Below are 13219 nucleotides of genomic sequence, written 5' to 3' on the forward strand. Positions count from 1 at the left end.
GCCCGCAAGGGAGGGCGTGGCTCGGGAGCCAGCACGCCCCGCCCCCTCAGCCTGCTGGAAGCGCGGCAGCGGCCGCTGTGCAGCCCTAACGGAGCATTAACCGCCCGTTAGCCGGTGGTGCGCCGGGGCGGGCTCGACAGCGACCCGCCGGTGGCTTTAGAGCGCAGCGCGGCGGAGCGGGAGAGCGGCGGGAAGCCGGGCCGACGGGGCGGCGGCGGCGCCGCCATGGAGCTTTGTTGCGGGCCGGGCGCTAGGGGGCGCTGTCCCCGCCCCGCGCCCCAATAAAGTTGGCCGGGAAGGAGCTGCCGACCGCGCGATTTCGCGGCTCTCGCGAGAGGACGAGCGCGCGCCCCCGCCCATCTCCGAGAGGACTCGCGGACGAGGAGGACTCGCGCCAGAGCGGAGGGAGGGGTGGCGGCGGCGGCGTTGTTATCGCGAGAGTTGCGGGCGGGTCTCGCGAGAGTTGGCGGTGCCCCCGGACGGCGCCGCTCCGGTTCGGGCAGAGCGCGGGGGCCGGGCCGGGGGCGGCGGCGGCTCCGGGGCCCCTTCGGCCGGGGATCCTCCGCGCCCAGGCCCCGCCACCGCCGCTGAGGCCGCGGGCAGCGCTCCGGGCCCGGGCTCCGCCTTCCCGGGGCGCCCCCGCGGCCGCGCTGCCCGCCGGGCCTGGGCCCCTCGGATGAGGCGGTGAGGCCGCGGCGCTTCCCCCTCCCCTCCCGGGTCCTTCCCCCCTCCCCTCCCCGTCCCTCCCGCCTCCTCCGGGGCCTCGGGCCCCGCTCCCCATGTAGGAGGGAGGACCGAGGCCGGGGTGGATGGTGCGAGGGGCGGGCGCGGAGGGAGTTTGAAGTTCGGGGCTTTCGCGGAGTCCCCCCCTCGCCGTTCCCGAGCGCAGCGGGGGAGGAATGCCAAATCCGGAGAGACATGGGGGCAAGAAGGACGGCGGCGGGGGGTCCTCGCAGCCGGGCAGCGGGAGCTCCAACAGCAAGGAGAGGCACCGGGCGGGCTCCAGGCACAAGAGGCACAAGTCCAGGCACTCCAAGGAGTCCCCGCTGGCGGCCCAGGAAGCGGCGGCGCCCCTGGGAGCGGTGATCAAGCCGCTGGTGGAGTACGATGACATCAGCTCGGACTCGGACACCTTCTCGGACGATGTGGCCCTCAAGCTGGACAGGAGGGACAACGAGGAGAGGAGGGCGGAGAGGAGCGAGAGGGCCCAGAAGCACCGGCACCACCAGCACAAGCGACTCCGGGAGCTGATGAAGAGCAAACAGGCGGAGAAAGACAGGAAGTTGGAAAAAAGCCTGGATGCTTCCAGCAGGTCCGCCAAGGAGAGGATATCGGGATCCTCCAAGAGGCTCCTGGAGAGCGAGGAGCACCCCAAGGCGCTCTCCTCCAAGAGCAGCAACAAGGAATCGCGCTCGGCCAAGGCGCACAAGGAGAAATCCAGGAAGGAGCGGGAGCTCAAATCCAGCCACAAAGAGCGCAGCAAAAGCCATCGCAAAAGGGATGCTCCCAAAAGTTACAAAACCATCGACAGCCCCAAGAAGAAATCCAGGAGCCCTCACAGGAAATGGTCGGACAGCCCCAAACTGGACGACAGCCCCTCGGGAGCCTCCTACGTGCAGGAGTACGACCTCAGCCCGCCCCGCTCGCACACCTCCAGCACCTACGATCCCTACAGGAAGAGCCCCGGCGGTTCCTCACGCCGCCAGTCCCTCAGCCCACCCTACAAGGAGCCCGTGGGCTACCAGTCCAACGCCCGCTCGCCCAGCCCCTACAGCCGGCGGCAGCGATCCGTCAGCCCCTACGGCCGGAGGCGCTCGTCCAGCTACGAGCGGGGCAGCGGCTCCTACAGCGGGAGGTCGCCGAGCCCCTACAGCCGCCGCCGCTCCAGCAGCCCCTTCGCCTCCAAGCGCTCCGTGAGCCGGAGCCCCATCGCCAGGTGCGTGTGCCGGGAGCTGGGGAGGGCTTGGGATGGAGCTGGGAGTATCGAGGGAGAGGGGGGAAGGATGTTTAGGGCGGTTTGGAGTGGTAGGATAAAGGGGGATGGGTTTAGGTTGAAGGATGGGATATTAGGGAACAATTCTTCCCTGTGAGGGTGGTGAGGGCCTGGCACAATTGTGGGTGCTCCATCCCTGGAGTTGTCCAAGGTTGGACAGGGCTTGGAGCAAGCTGGGGTAGTGGAAGTGTTCCTACCCATGGGATGGTCTTGAGGGCCTTTCCAGCCCAAACCATTCCATGATTCTGTGATTCCTTTCCTCCCCACTGGTGCCCAGTTTGGCCGTGGAGTGACGCCTGTGGAGTTGCTTTGGTCGGGGCCCTGACGATTCCCTTGGAAATGGAGTTGACACTTTGGGAGACGCCTCTGTGTGTGGCAGGAGGCAGCGTCCATGTTGGCTCCGGGCAGGGAGGGAGGCTGGAGCAGCTCTGGGATTAAGTTACACCCACCTCTGGAGTGGCCCCTGCGTGGGGAGGCTCCCTGAGCAGCATCTAAGGTGCTTGCCTGGCGGGAAGTTCAGCTGTGGGGAATGTTTTCACCTGTTTCTGGAAGCCTTTACCCCTTTACTGCATGTGGGAACATGATCTTGCTTTTCAGGAGGGCTACTTTGGGGTGGATTTTGCTCTTTCTGAACTGTCTTTTCTTTCCCCCTGGATTAGAGACAACCACGTGCAAACTCCATCTCTCAGCCTAAACTTTCTTTTCTCAGTACTAGAATTTCTTCACTTCCCTTCAGAAATCTGGACAGTGTGGAAGGATGGGGAGCAACCAGCTGGATTTTGGCTTACCTCTAATTTTCTCTTTTTCCCTTTCACTCAGTAACTTTTTTTCCAGAAAGAAACAATTCTTTGAAGGTAGCTCTGTGTGTTTTATTTCAGGTGTTCGTTAATCATCCTGTGACACAGTCTAACGTTGATGTTTTCTTTCCCTAGCCCTGGCTTGCACTCAGTGAGTTTCCAGTTGTCTCCATGGATGCTGTGGAGCTTTGCTTGGAGCTCCATGGCAATTCAGATGTGACCTGGAATGTAATGGCCATAGGAATGCTGTGCTGCATCCTCAGCAGTTCCCAAAGCACACAGGGCTTTTGGAATTTGGTCTTTGTTACCACAGCTCTGAACTTCAGGAGTGCTGTCTTCCATGGAGAACTTGCCTTTGTCCTTGCTGGCAGTTCTGTGGTGGTTTCAACCCTCTGGAAGCTCTGACGTAAAATCTCTGTATTCCACTGTGATTTTACAGTGAAAATTTCCTCCAGGCTGCTCCTCCTCTGCCCTGTTTTCTCTGTGTTCACCTGGGAGGTTCTCAGGGATAGGCCTGGGTGGTTTTCTCCTCCTTCCCTTCAGTCCTTTTTGCCTGGTGGTGCTACTCTGACCCGTTATTTACTGACCCTTGGAAGAGTGAGGGTGCAGGCAGTTCACTGATTCAGCTCTGAGTTGTGCTGCTGGGTCAGTGGCCAGCCCTGAGCAGGGAGAAGCCATTGGGAACTGCAGAGATATCCTGAGAGTTTTCTTCCCAGGAGAACCTCTCTGTGTGAGTGCCTGGCTGCTTCTGAGGTGAGAAATCCAGCAGTTCATTTCCCTGATTCATGAGAGCAGCTTCAGAGCACTTTGTGCTGCTTCCCTAAACTTTCAGAGCAGCTTTCTAAGGACATCTTGGACTAAATGCTGGACCCCAAACCAGATGAGTTCCAAAGGTTACTCACTGTTTACATTCTGACTTGATAACTTACTCATCTCTCTTTCCTGGCCACATAACTCACTGACTGTGTGAGCTATTCCATTCCCTTTGGAGAACACCTGCCTGCAGTGACTGCAGCAAAGGGACAGAGGGAATTTCACCTGTTTTCCATGTGTCAGCTGAAGTCTGAGTTGTAATTCATGTGTTGGTTGTGCTTTGTGGAGCTCCCAGGCTGCAAGGTGAGACTGGAGGGAGGGAGCTCTTGCTCAGGTGTGTCCAGGAGACACAGAGGGGCTCAGGGCTCACCTGAGGGAGAGGGTGGGCAGAGCCTTCCTCACCTTGATGTGCTGCAGATGAGTGTGAAAGGAGGCAGCTGACTTGGGGCAGTGACTGATCCCTTCTGTGCTTCCTGTGGAGGGGCAGGAACATTTTTTGGGAGAGAAAACCTCTTTAACTGGCACACTCAGACAGGGAACACCTGACCACAGCTTGTGTTCCTCAGGCTTTTCTGGGACACTCCATTATTTCCACTGACTGACAATATAGTTGTTTTTTTTTTTTTTTTAGTGCATTCTGTGTTTTCTTTCATCTCCATGTCCAAAACACATCATTAGGGAGCTGCACCCATGTGCTGTGCTGATTGGAGAAAATCCAGAGTTGTTTGCATTTCCAGTGGCTGTGGAAAACAGCTCACTTCCCAACCAGGAGGATTTGGTCAGCAGGGAAAATAACAGATGTGCTTTGCCATTCTGCTGTCACTGCAGCTAAAAGAAGGAGATGGAATTCCAGAGCCCCTCAGCTTGCTGGAGGTGGGGTGTGCTGAGTGTGAGTGTGCACGTGCTGGGTCCTACTCTGGTCACAAATAAGAATTAAAGCTTGTTTCCTGAGAAATTGGAGCAGTCAGTTTCCCTGATACTGTTTTCTGCTTTATCCTTAACTCTGTGTTGTTTAGAGCAGGTAAAATATTGAAATATTTGTAGTGATTTTGGGTGGATAATACGGAATTATGTTTATATTAACCTGTTAACCTTGGCCATCTCAGCATGGAAGGTTCTAGTATTCCCTTCATCCCAATCTTCTGATTGTGCTTTTTAATTTGGATTTTTAGATGAAGCCATCATTTCTTTGTTAATTCACAACTGTAATGGGTGGTATCTTTTATTTCTGCTTTCCAGTTCTGGAGGGACAGCAGGGTGGGTTTTAATCCCAAAACATTTTGATCCAGAAGGAGGAAGGAGTGTGAGGCTGAATTGCCCCTCATCCATCCTGGATAACCTTGACAAAGCAAGTAAGGTGTGGAATGTGACACCAAGGCTTAATAAATTAAGGGAGAAAGGGTTAAAAGTGTTTTTAAATGGCTACAGGTAAAGCCACAAAAAATCATTCCAGAAGATGGAAATTATTTTCTTCCAGAAGCAAAACCTGCCAGTGCATCTTCTGCACTTTATTGCCTGGTGTTTTTTTTTGAGATGTGCAGTGATAAAAGGGCCCCTCAGCAGGTGCTGGGCTGGAATTTTGGGGGCTGTTGATTCTCTGAGGATGGGAGGTGAGGTTTGCTGTAGGTGGAGCTGGGAGAAGCTGCATGTGGAGCCTTTTTCAGGTCTCAGAAAGCAGCTGTGAACACCAGCCTGGAAAAAGCAGTTATTTGTGTGGTAACTGTAGGGAATTGTTGTTAGTGAAGAGAAAAAGGGTGAGGGGTGTCTGTGGAGGGAAGAGGAATGAGAGGGAAGGGTGGATTTATTCCTGGTGGAGCAGAGGAGTGTGGATATTTGCTGCTGGAAGGTCAGGGAGTCATTCCAGCCCTGGGAAGTGCTGGTTCTGTGGGCCCTGTGAGAGGGTCTGAGCATTCCAGACTTCCCCACCCTCACCTGTCCTGGTCCAGGCAGTGTCCCTGGTGTTTCTAAATTGGCACCATTAAATAAGGTAAAATTGGACTTTTGGAGAAGTTTGCTTTGGATCTCCTGAGTGATGGGGTTTGATTGCATCCAGCTGGGTTAAATTCTGGTGGGGGTGGTGAGGCCCTGGCACAGGTTCCTCAGAGAAGCTGTGGCTGCTCCTGGATCCCTGGCAGTGTCCCAGGTCAGGTTAAACAGGGCTTGGAGCAGCCTGGGACAGTGGAAGCTGTCCCTGCCATCCAGGGGTGGCACTGGATGAGCTTTGAGGTCTCATCCAACCCAAACCATTCCATGATTCCATGAATTGGAACTCTTTGGAGTTCTCATGGGGCAGGATGGGAGACAGGGAGCAGGAAAAGGGGCACTGCAGCATCTTGAACAATCTATCCTGGATGAATTGCAGCAGGGAATGTTGACCCCAAAACTTTGTGGTTGCAGTAGGTGACATCCTACAGGATCCTTTAGAAGTGTTTTCCATAACCTGCAAATGTGTTGGAGCTGCTGGAAAGGTAACTGCTCTCCCAGCTCGTGGTGCCAGACAAACTGCAGCCCAGGCTGTCAGTCACTGAGCAGAAACCTTGGGAAAAGAGGTGATCCTGAGGCAGGAAACAGCTGTGGGGCTGCACATCCTGCTTTTTTCTCCTTCTGGTTGTATATTTATTTTGCATGTCTAAAGGTAAGGACTCACCTACAGCCCTGCTGTTCTTTGCCCACTGTCAGCATGAGCTTCCAAGTGGGAGAGAGGAATTCTGATCCTTGGGGTAGGGACCCTTCACCTCCCACACTCACAGCTGCCTCTCCTGCAAGGTGCTGCTGGTGTTGGGACAGGAATTTCCTCTTGCTACTTCTGCAGTTCATTTTCCAAATGTTTATTTTCTTGGGATAATACTAATTGGTGTCGTTAATTATGTTCTGAGTATGGTTACAAGGGAGCCAGTGTCACCTGTGTTTGAACTGCTGCTATTAAGTGTGTTTAATAACTGCTGTGGGACTGTTTTGAGGCAATTCTGTGTTTTCCAAGTTAGATGTGTCCTGAGTGGAGTGCTGTGTCTGTTATTTGAACTCAGAATTTTTGGTTGTCCTGTTGGCATCAGAGCCCACCACACCATTAAAGCCTCCTGTCCTACCCTGCACAATCCTCATTCCTCCTGGAGTGGAAGAAACACTTCTGTCTTATCAGGAATTTGATATAAGCACTGGAAGTACCAGCTTCCATTTCCATTTTGCTGTTTATCTGGTTTCCCCATCAGTTCCCCCTCTCTCCTGAGCAGGTTCATGTGGGAGAGCCCTGATGGTGTGAGGTGTTTCCTGCCTTGCTTCTCTCCCAGCACAGATTTTCTCTGATTATTTCTGCACACACACACCTGATTTAGAGCCCATTCTTTGTACAGGAAGACCTTGACCAATAGAGTTAAAATTCCTGGGGTTTATTTTTCCTTCTTCCAAATCACACCATGCAAATTTGAGTTCTGATAGCAGCAAAAAAACCGGGGTGGGTGAAAGGAGCTTGAAGTGCCCAATTTCCTGAGGCAGAATTCCCATGAGGGCAGTCTTGTTTAATCCATGGTTTCCTTTAAAGTTGCACATAATTCCTGTGAAATATTCCTGAATATTCTTGGGATATTCCAAGAGCTCATCCTCTTGGCTGGAGTCTCCTGTTGGGTGTGTGAGCTGTGATCTCCTCTTTACCTTGAGGCTTGTCCAGCCTCGATCCTTCCCTGACTGGCACAGGAAGGGTGAGTGATGGTGGTATAAAACTGCTCCTGATTGACTCAAAAACTCCTTCCAGTAGCTCCAGCTTCTCCTGACAGGTGTTGTGGCCTCTCTGAGCTGACCAATAACTCCTTCAGCTGTTGGTGAGCAGCTCAGAGGGTGAGAGAAGCTTCGTTTCCTTTCTCTCTGCAGGAAATCCGTGAAGTCCCGGAGCCGCAGCCCTGGCTACTCCAGGCACTCATCTCACAGCAAAAAGCAGAGGTCTGGCTCCCGCAGTCGCCATTCCAGCATCTCCCCAAGCAGGCTCCCACTGAACTCCAGCCTGGGAGCAGAGCTCAGCAGGAAGAAGAAGGAGCGAGCGGCCGCTGCAGCAGCTGCGGCCAAGGTGGACGGGAAGGAGGCGAAAGGCTCCCCTGTTTTCCTGGCTAGGAAGGAGAACAGCTTGGCTGAGCTGAAGGAGGCTGGGACAGAGTCTAAAAAGGTCACCAAAACTGTTAAATCTGAGAAAGCTCCTGACACGGACTCGGTTAATTTACTGTACACCAACGCAGAGCCGAAAGCCCCTGCGGAGACAACGAAATCCAAGGCAGAGGAGAACTCGGAGAGGAAGCACCCTGTTCCACTTAGGGATTCCAAACCCACGGGAACAAAAGACTCGAAGCCTGTAGCAGTGGTAGAGGACCTGGTATCTCCAAAGGAGACAGACCCAGCAGAGAAGGAGATTCCACCCCCTCTCCCCACCATCAAATCCCCTCCTCCACCTCTGCCCACCACCACCCCTCCGCCTCCCACGCCGCCGCTGCCGCCGCTGCCTCCGTCACCCGCTGTCCCTCCTTTGCCTCCAGCCCCAGTGACTCCTGTTCAGGTCCCTCCTTCAGCCCCAACGTCTTTGCCATCTTCTTCCCACCCAAGGACGTCTACTTTATCCTCTCAGGTGAACTCCCAGTCCTCTGTCCAGGTGGCTCCAAAAACCCAAGTGTCTGTGACGGCTGCTATCCCACACCTGAAAACTTCCACCTTGCCTCCGCTTCCGCTCCCCCCTATTTTAGTTGGGGAAGATGACTTGGATAGGTAAGGTCACACCAGAGCATCTCCTTTAGCATTTAAGAGCAAAGCCTTGAATAAAAAGGGGGTTTTTTGGGGTTGGTTTTACAGTTGTGAGCTTATCCTGCAGAGTGTTAACTGTGGTGTTGGTTTAAAAGAGTTATCCCAGGGCTGTTCCAGGTGTTGGCCCTGCCAGGTTTGTGTGGAGGGTTTTATGGTCTCATGCAGGTTGTTGCCTCTTATCTCTGTGGGAAACAAGAGGTTTGGCTGCTGCTTGGTAAAGGTTTCACAACACTCCTTGCTCATGGTTATTTGCAGGGATGGAACGTGGAGCTGGGGTTTTGCCTCTCTCTGTGTTGGAGCTGTTTGCACACTTACTTTAACTTTTTTTTTGTTTGTTTGCTAAATTCTTTAGAAACTTGTACACAAGGAACAGGAAAAAGCTAAAAAATTCTTAACAAGTGCACAAACCAGAGCTTTTTCTGTTCCAGATTCACAGGCCATGCCCACATGTAAAACCAACATTGGTTTAACTTGAGTATTGTCTTAATTCTTGACTAATTGATGCAAGCAGTTCATTGCTTGAGAAGTAGATATTGTTTGTTTGAAGAGTTTAAACATGAGTGAAACTGCACCTGCTTTAACTTTATTTCCTGATCATTTCTGATCTAAGCATGCAGCCTTGGCTCTGTCCTGTGATTGCAGCTCTGGCTGGGCTGGGGGTGGTTATGGCTTCTGTGATGAGCTCATCTGAAAACCCCACTCAGGGGTGGGAAGAAATGAACAGAATATCCAGAATGGAGTGGAGAGACAAAAAAAAACCCTCAAATAGTTGTTTTTTCTCTCTAGCTGTTAGTGTGTTGCAGTGCTGGTAACTTAAGGTTATCAGTGATATATTTTTTTTTTAATTTGATCTGCCTAGCCTGTAATTCCCAAAACCTCCTCTATCCTCCCAGCCATCACTGAAGATTGCTGGGATTGAGGAGTAAAGCACATTTTCAGTGACCAGTGTGGTATCCCACAGTCCTGACTCAATACAATCACCCTGTGGTGAAGTGTTACATATTCTGAATAATTGAATTTATTCTCATGGATGATTCTGGTATTGATGGCAAGCAGGGAAATGTTCCCACTGCCTCCAACCTAAAAGTGAGGCTGGTGTGTGTTTGTTGCCCTCCCTGTGTGATGTTGTTCAGTAAATATTACTGATTTTAAATGTCTGTGCTGAGCAGGAGCTCTGAGCTGCCTGCTGATTTTCCCTCATTTCCAATCCCACAAGTTGTCCTGCAAATTTCTATTTTATTTTTTCAACCACTCACACCTAGAGCTCTGGGGGTTTTTTATCACCCAGATGTGACTTGGCTCTGTTAAAAGTGTTTTATCCCTGACCTCAGGGCTGGGGTGGTGAGGGTGATGCTGGGGCTCAGTAAATGCCTCTGTGTGACTTTTTCCCAATAAAAGGATGGGAAATCCCACTTGTTTTGCTGAGTCTGGTGGCAGTTACATGTGGCCCTGACTGTGCAGAATCTCACCCTTCACCAGTGGCCTTCATTTTAGGAGCAAAACTCTTTGAGCTGGACTTTTGTCCTTGCTGAGCCTGGGGAATGTTCCAGCCCCGAGCCCGTGGCAAATCCAGGGTTGAAAATTGGGTTTTGAAGTGCCCAAGGACAGAATTTGTTCAAGTGGAGACCCTTAAACCTTTCCAGAATTACCACCTCCAAACCTTTTAGGCTTGATTGGTTCACCAGGAGAGGAGGAAAAGCTGTTTAGGAGGAATTGGTACAAATTTAGTCCTGGTTTGATGCAGAGCTTGTGCAGCTTCCTGGGAACACAGCTCTCACCTGGCTGCTGCCATCCCTGCTGCTTTTGGGGTGCCATCCCTGCTGCTTCAGAGGAAAGGAGCTCCAAGGAGCTTTTGTTGTGTTCTTGGTGTTTGTTCTTTGTCTTTTCTCTGCTTGGGCAGCTCTGAAGGCTCTGTTTGGTTTCCTCCCCCTGGTGACCAGCCCAGGTGTCCTGGGGGAACTGAGCTTAGAGGAACCAAGTGCTGGTATGCAAATAGAGAACTGAACAGATAAAAGGCAAGAAAATGGGAAATTTTTTGGTGATTGAGAGCTGGTAATTGGTAATTTGGAACCTGGGCACTGCAGGTTCACTCTCCAGACACACCTTCACCCTTCCCACCATGGTCTTACAAAGAAGTTGTTTTTAATTCTGGACAAAGGCTGAGCTTTTTTTGTGGTTTAGTGGTGAATGTGACTGTTCATGGTTGGACTTGATCTTTTCCAGCTTTAACAATTCCTTGTGATTCTCTGTGGATATTTGAACGTGATTATTCTGCTTTTAAGGATTTTGCTGTTAATGGAGGGAGAGTTTGAGCCCATCTACTTCTCCCATTTCTGGTGGTTTTTTGTCTTTCTCCTTGCTTAAGTAGATTTCACAAGAGATTGTTGTGCAGATTATTAGGCAGTGTCTAATGAAATAATTGGGAAAACGACCTACTTCCATCAGTTCATTTATTCTAAAGTGTTAGAGCTGATGGTTCCAGCACCAGATCTGCTCCCTGCCCTAAAAACAGACCTGGGAAGGCTCTTTGGATCTCTGAAATTTTTCCTTTTTCTGGTGAAGCAGAGATTTGCATGGAGAATTGGTGCCTACTCAAACCTAGGAATTCTCTTCACTGAATACATAAAAGAGAAAGGAGGTTCTGCTCCTGCCAGCCTAAAACCAAACTCCTGGTAATTGGTAATTGGATTTAAAAAATCAACTTTTGGTTCCTCAGCAGCATGGGAGTTAAAGCCACATTTCAGTCCTTGCTAAAAGGTTCAAAGTTTCTTGTGGAGGAAGGTTTAACTCTGTATTTATAGTGGTCCTCACCAAGTCAAGCATTCAATTTCATGGTGATAAATGGAGTAAATAGAGGAAGTAAAGGTCAGAAAGTGGGTGCTGGCTGATCCCCTGAGCTGCCTCACAGGAAACTCTGAATTATTGGTACTGATTTGTGCAAACTGAGCGAGTTCTAGTGCAGACCTGTGTGTTCATTTCATGACGTGTTCCACCCTGACACTTCTCTCTCCTGGTGTATGAGCACTGTAAATTTAAGCTGGTTTATTTTATATTTGAATGTGCCAATTTTGACACTTAAACTTCACCTTGTCAACCAGAGCTGTTGTCCTGCAGCAGCTTTTTTTTTTTGTTTGTTTGTTTATTTAACTGGCTGTTGAGTCTGACTTTTGTGTTGTATTAACTTTTCGGAGTTTAGTCCAAAAGAGATTCTTCCTCCAAAACCTGTGAAGAAAGACAGAGAGCAGAGACCACGACACTTACTCACGGACCTCCCGCTCCCCCCAGAGCTCCCTGGGGGGGACCCATCTCCTCCTGACTCCCCAGAACCAAAGGCAGCCACACCACCTCAGCAACCCTTCAAAAAGAGACCAAAGTAAGGCTGACTTCTTTTTTTTTATTTTAATTTTTTTTTTTTAAATCTTTGAGTCTCAAGTCTCCTGACTGATTTGAGAGGTTTTTATTGAGGGAAGTGAAATAGGGGAGAAAACAAGTTCCTATTTCTGTATTATTCAGTATAATGCCTGTTTCCTGTGGCCTGTTTCACATTTGAGCCCTCAGCTAAAGGCAGCTTGCCCATTTATTTAAGAATTCATGGTAGAAGTTGCTGGAGTGTGTCATGTCCAGTCTTCAGCCACATCTACCCCAAAAGCTCTTTTCTCTTTGATTTAGCCAGAAGAAGCCTCTGGATGAGCATCTCTGTATAAAGCTCTTGTTTTTTTCAAAAGTTGGTTGTTCCAAAGGGGAGATTTGGGTTCTTCACTGGCACAGGGTGTCCAGAGCAGCTGTGGCTGCCCCTGGATCCCTGCAAGTGTCCAAGGACAGGGCTTGGAGCAGCCTGGGATAGTGAAAGGTGTCCCTGCCCATGGCTGGACCATATTTCACATCCCTTCCAGCCCAAACCATTCCACAATTCCACATTCAAGGCACAGAGAACTTTCCCTGATCACAAATGTAATCAGTTATTGAGGGAGCAAAACCCCTGACGTTTTGCACAGAGTGTTTTAAATAAAAACCAAACATCCAGCATCCTACAAAATATCCCAGACTTTCATGTTTGCCCTGCTGTAGTGTGAGAATGCCATTCAGGATAATATTTCTGTGTTGGGTGTAGTTGGGATTATCAAAAATCCATTAAAATGAAAATTCCAATTCTGGGAGTGCAACGCCAACATGCCAGAGCTTTGCTTTTGGATTTTAGGGACAAACCCAGTTGAACAGGTGGTTTTTTGGTGGGGTGGCTGTGAGCTGGAGCCCTCAGGTGTCTCACAGAGCTCTTCCCTCTGCAGAATCTGTTGTCCTCGCTACGGGGAGAGGAGGCAGACGGAGAGCGACTGGGGCAAGCGCTGCGTGGACAAGTTCGACATCATCGGCATCATCGGAGAAGGGACCTACGGGCAGGTCTACAAAGCCAAGGACAAGGACACAGGTGAGCATGGCTCCAGGTAGATCCACTCTGGGGGTGTGCTCAGCTCCCTGCCAGTGCTGCTCCACAGTGACAGATTCCTGCAGGGCCAGAAGTGGCTCCAGCACTTCCAAAGGGGCAGGAGAGCAGCAGCTCTGGAATCTTGAGTTTAGTGCCCAGGTTCCTGCTCTGCTGGTGAGATGCTGTGCCCTGGGGTGTGGTTTGATGCCAGGGCAGAAGATTGAGGTGGCCACAGGTGCCAGCTGTACCCCTGCTTTTTAAATTGTCAGATTTTATTGCAGCACAGCTTGGGATATTCCAGTGTAAGCTTCTGTTCCCCCTTTGTGGTGGAGCATGTTGGATTAAGCCCTTTCTGACCCAGAGGTGTTTGGAAAACTTTTATTCTGTTTTTAGTCTCATGAGAAGGGTGAGACA

General features: G+C 51.0%; 1 protein-coding gene across 2 annotated transcripts in view; it reads left to right on the forward strand.

The window, feature by feature from the left end:
• Positions 1 to 882: 882 nt before the first annotated feature.
• Positions 883 to 13219, forward strand: part of CDK12 (cyclin dependent kinase 12) — a 29019-nt gene continuing 16682 nt past the window's right edge. For both annotated transcript variants that reach the window (XM_009096694.3, XM_050985770.1), the window contains exons 1-4: positions 883 to 1936; positions 7468 to 8346; positions 11579 to 11755; positions 12669 to 12808. In XM_009096694.3, the coding sequence (XP_009094942.2) occupies positions 900 to 1936; positions 7468 to 8346; positions 11579 to 11755; positions 12669 to 12808 (2233 nt within the window). In that variant the 5' untranslated portion in view covers positions 883 to 899. The remainder of the gene's footprint in view (positions 1937 to 7467; positions 8347 to 11578; positions 11756 to 12668; positions 12809 to 13219) is intronic.

Source organism: Serinus canaria, chromosome 27 (genome assembly GCF_022539315.1).
Source record: "Serinus canaria isolate serCan28SL12 chromosome 27, serCan2020, whole genome shotgun sequence".
Classification (NCBI taxonomy): Eukaryota; Metazoa; Chordata; class Aves; order Passeriformes; family Fringillidae; genus Serinus; species Serinus canaria.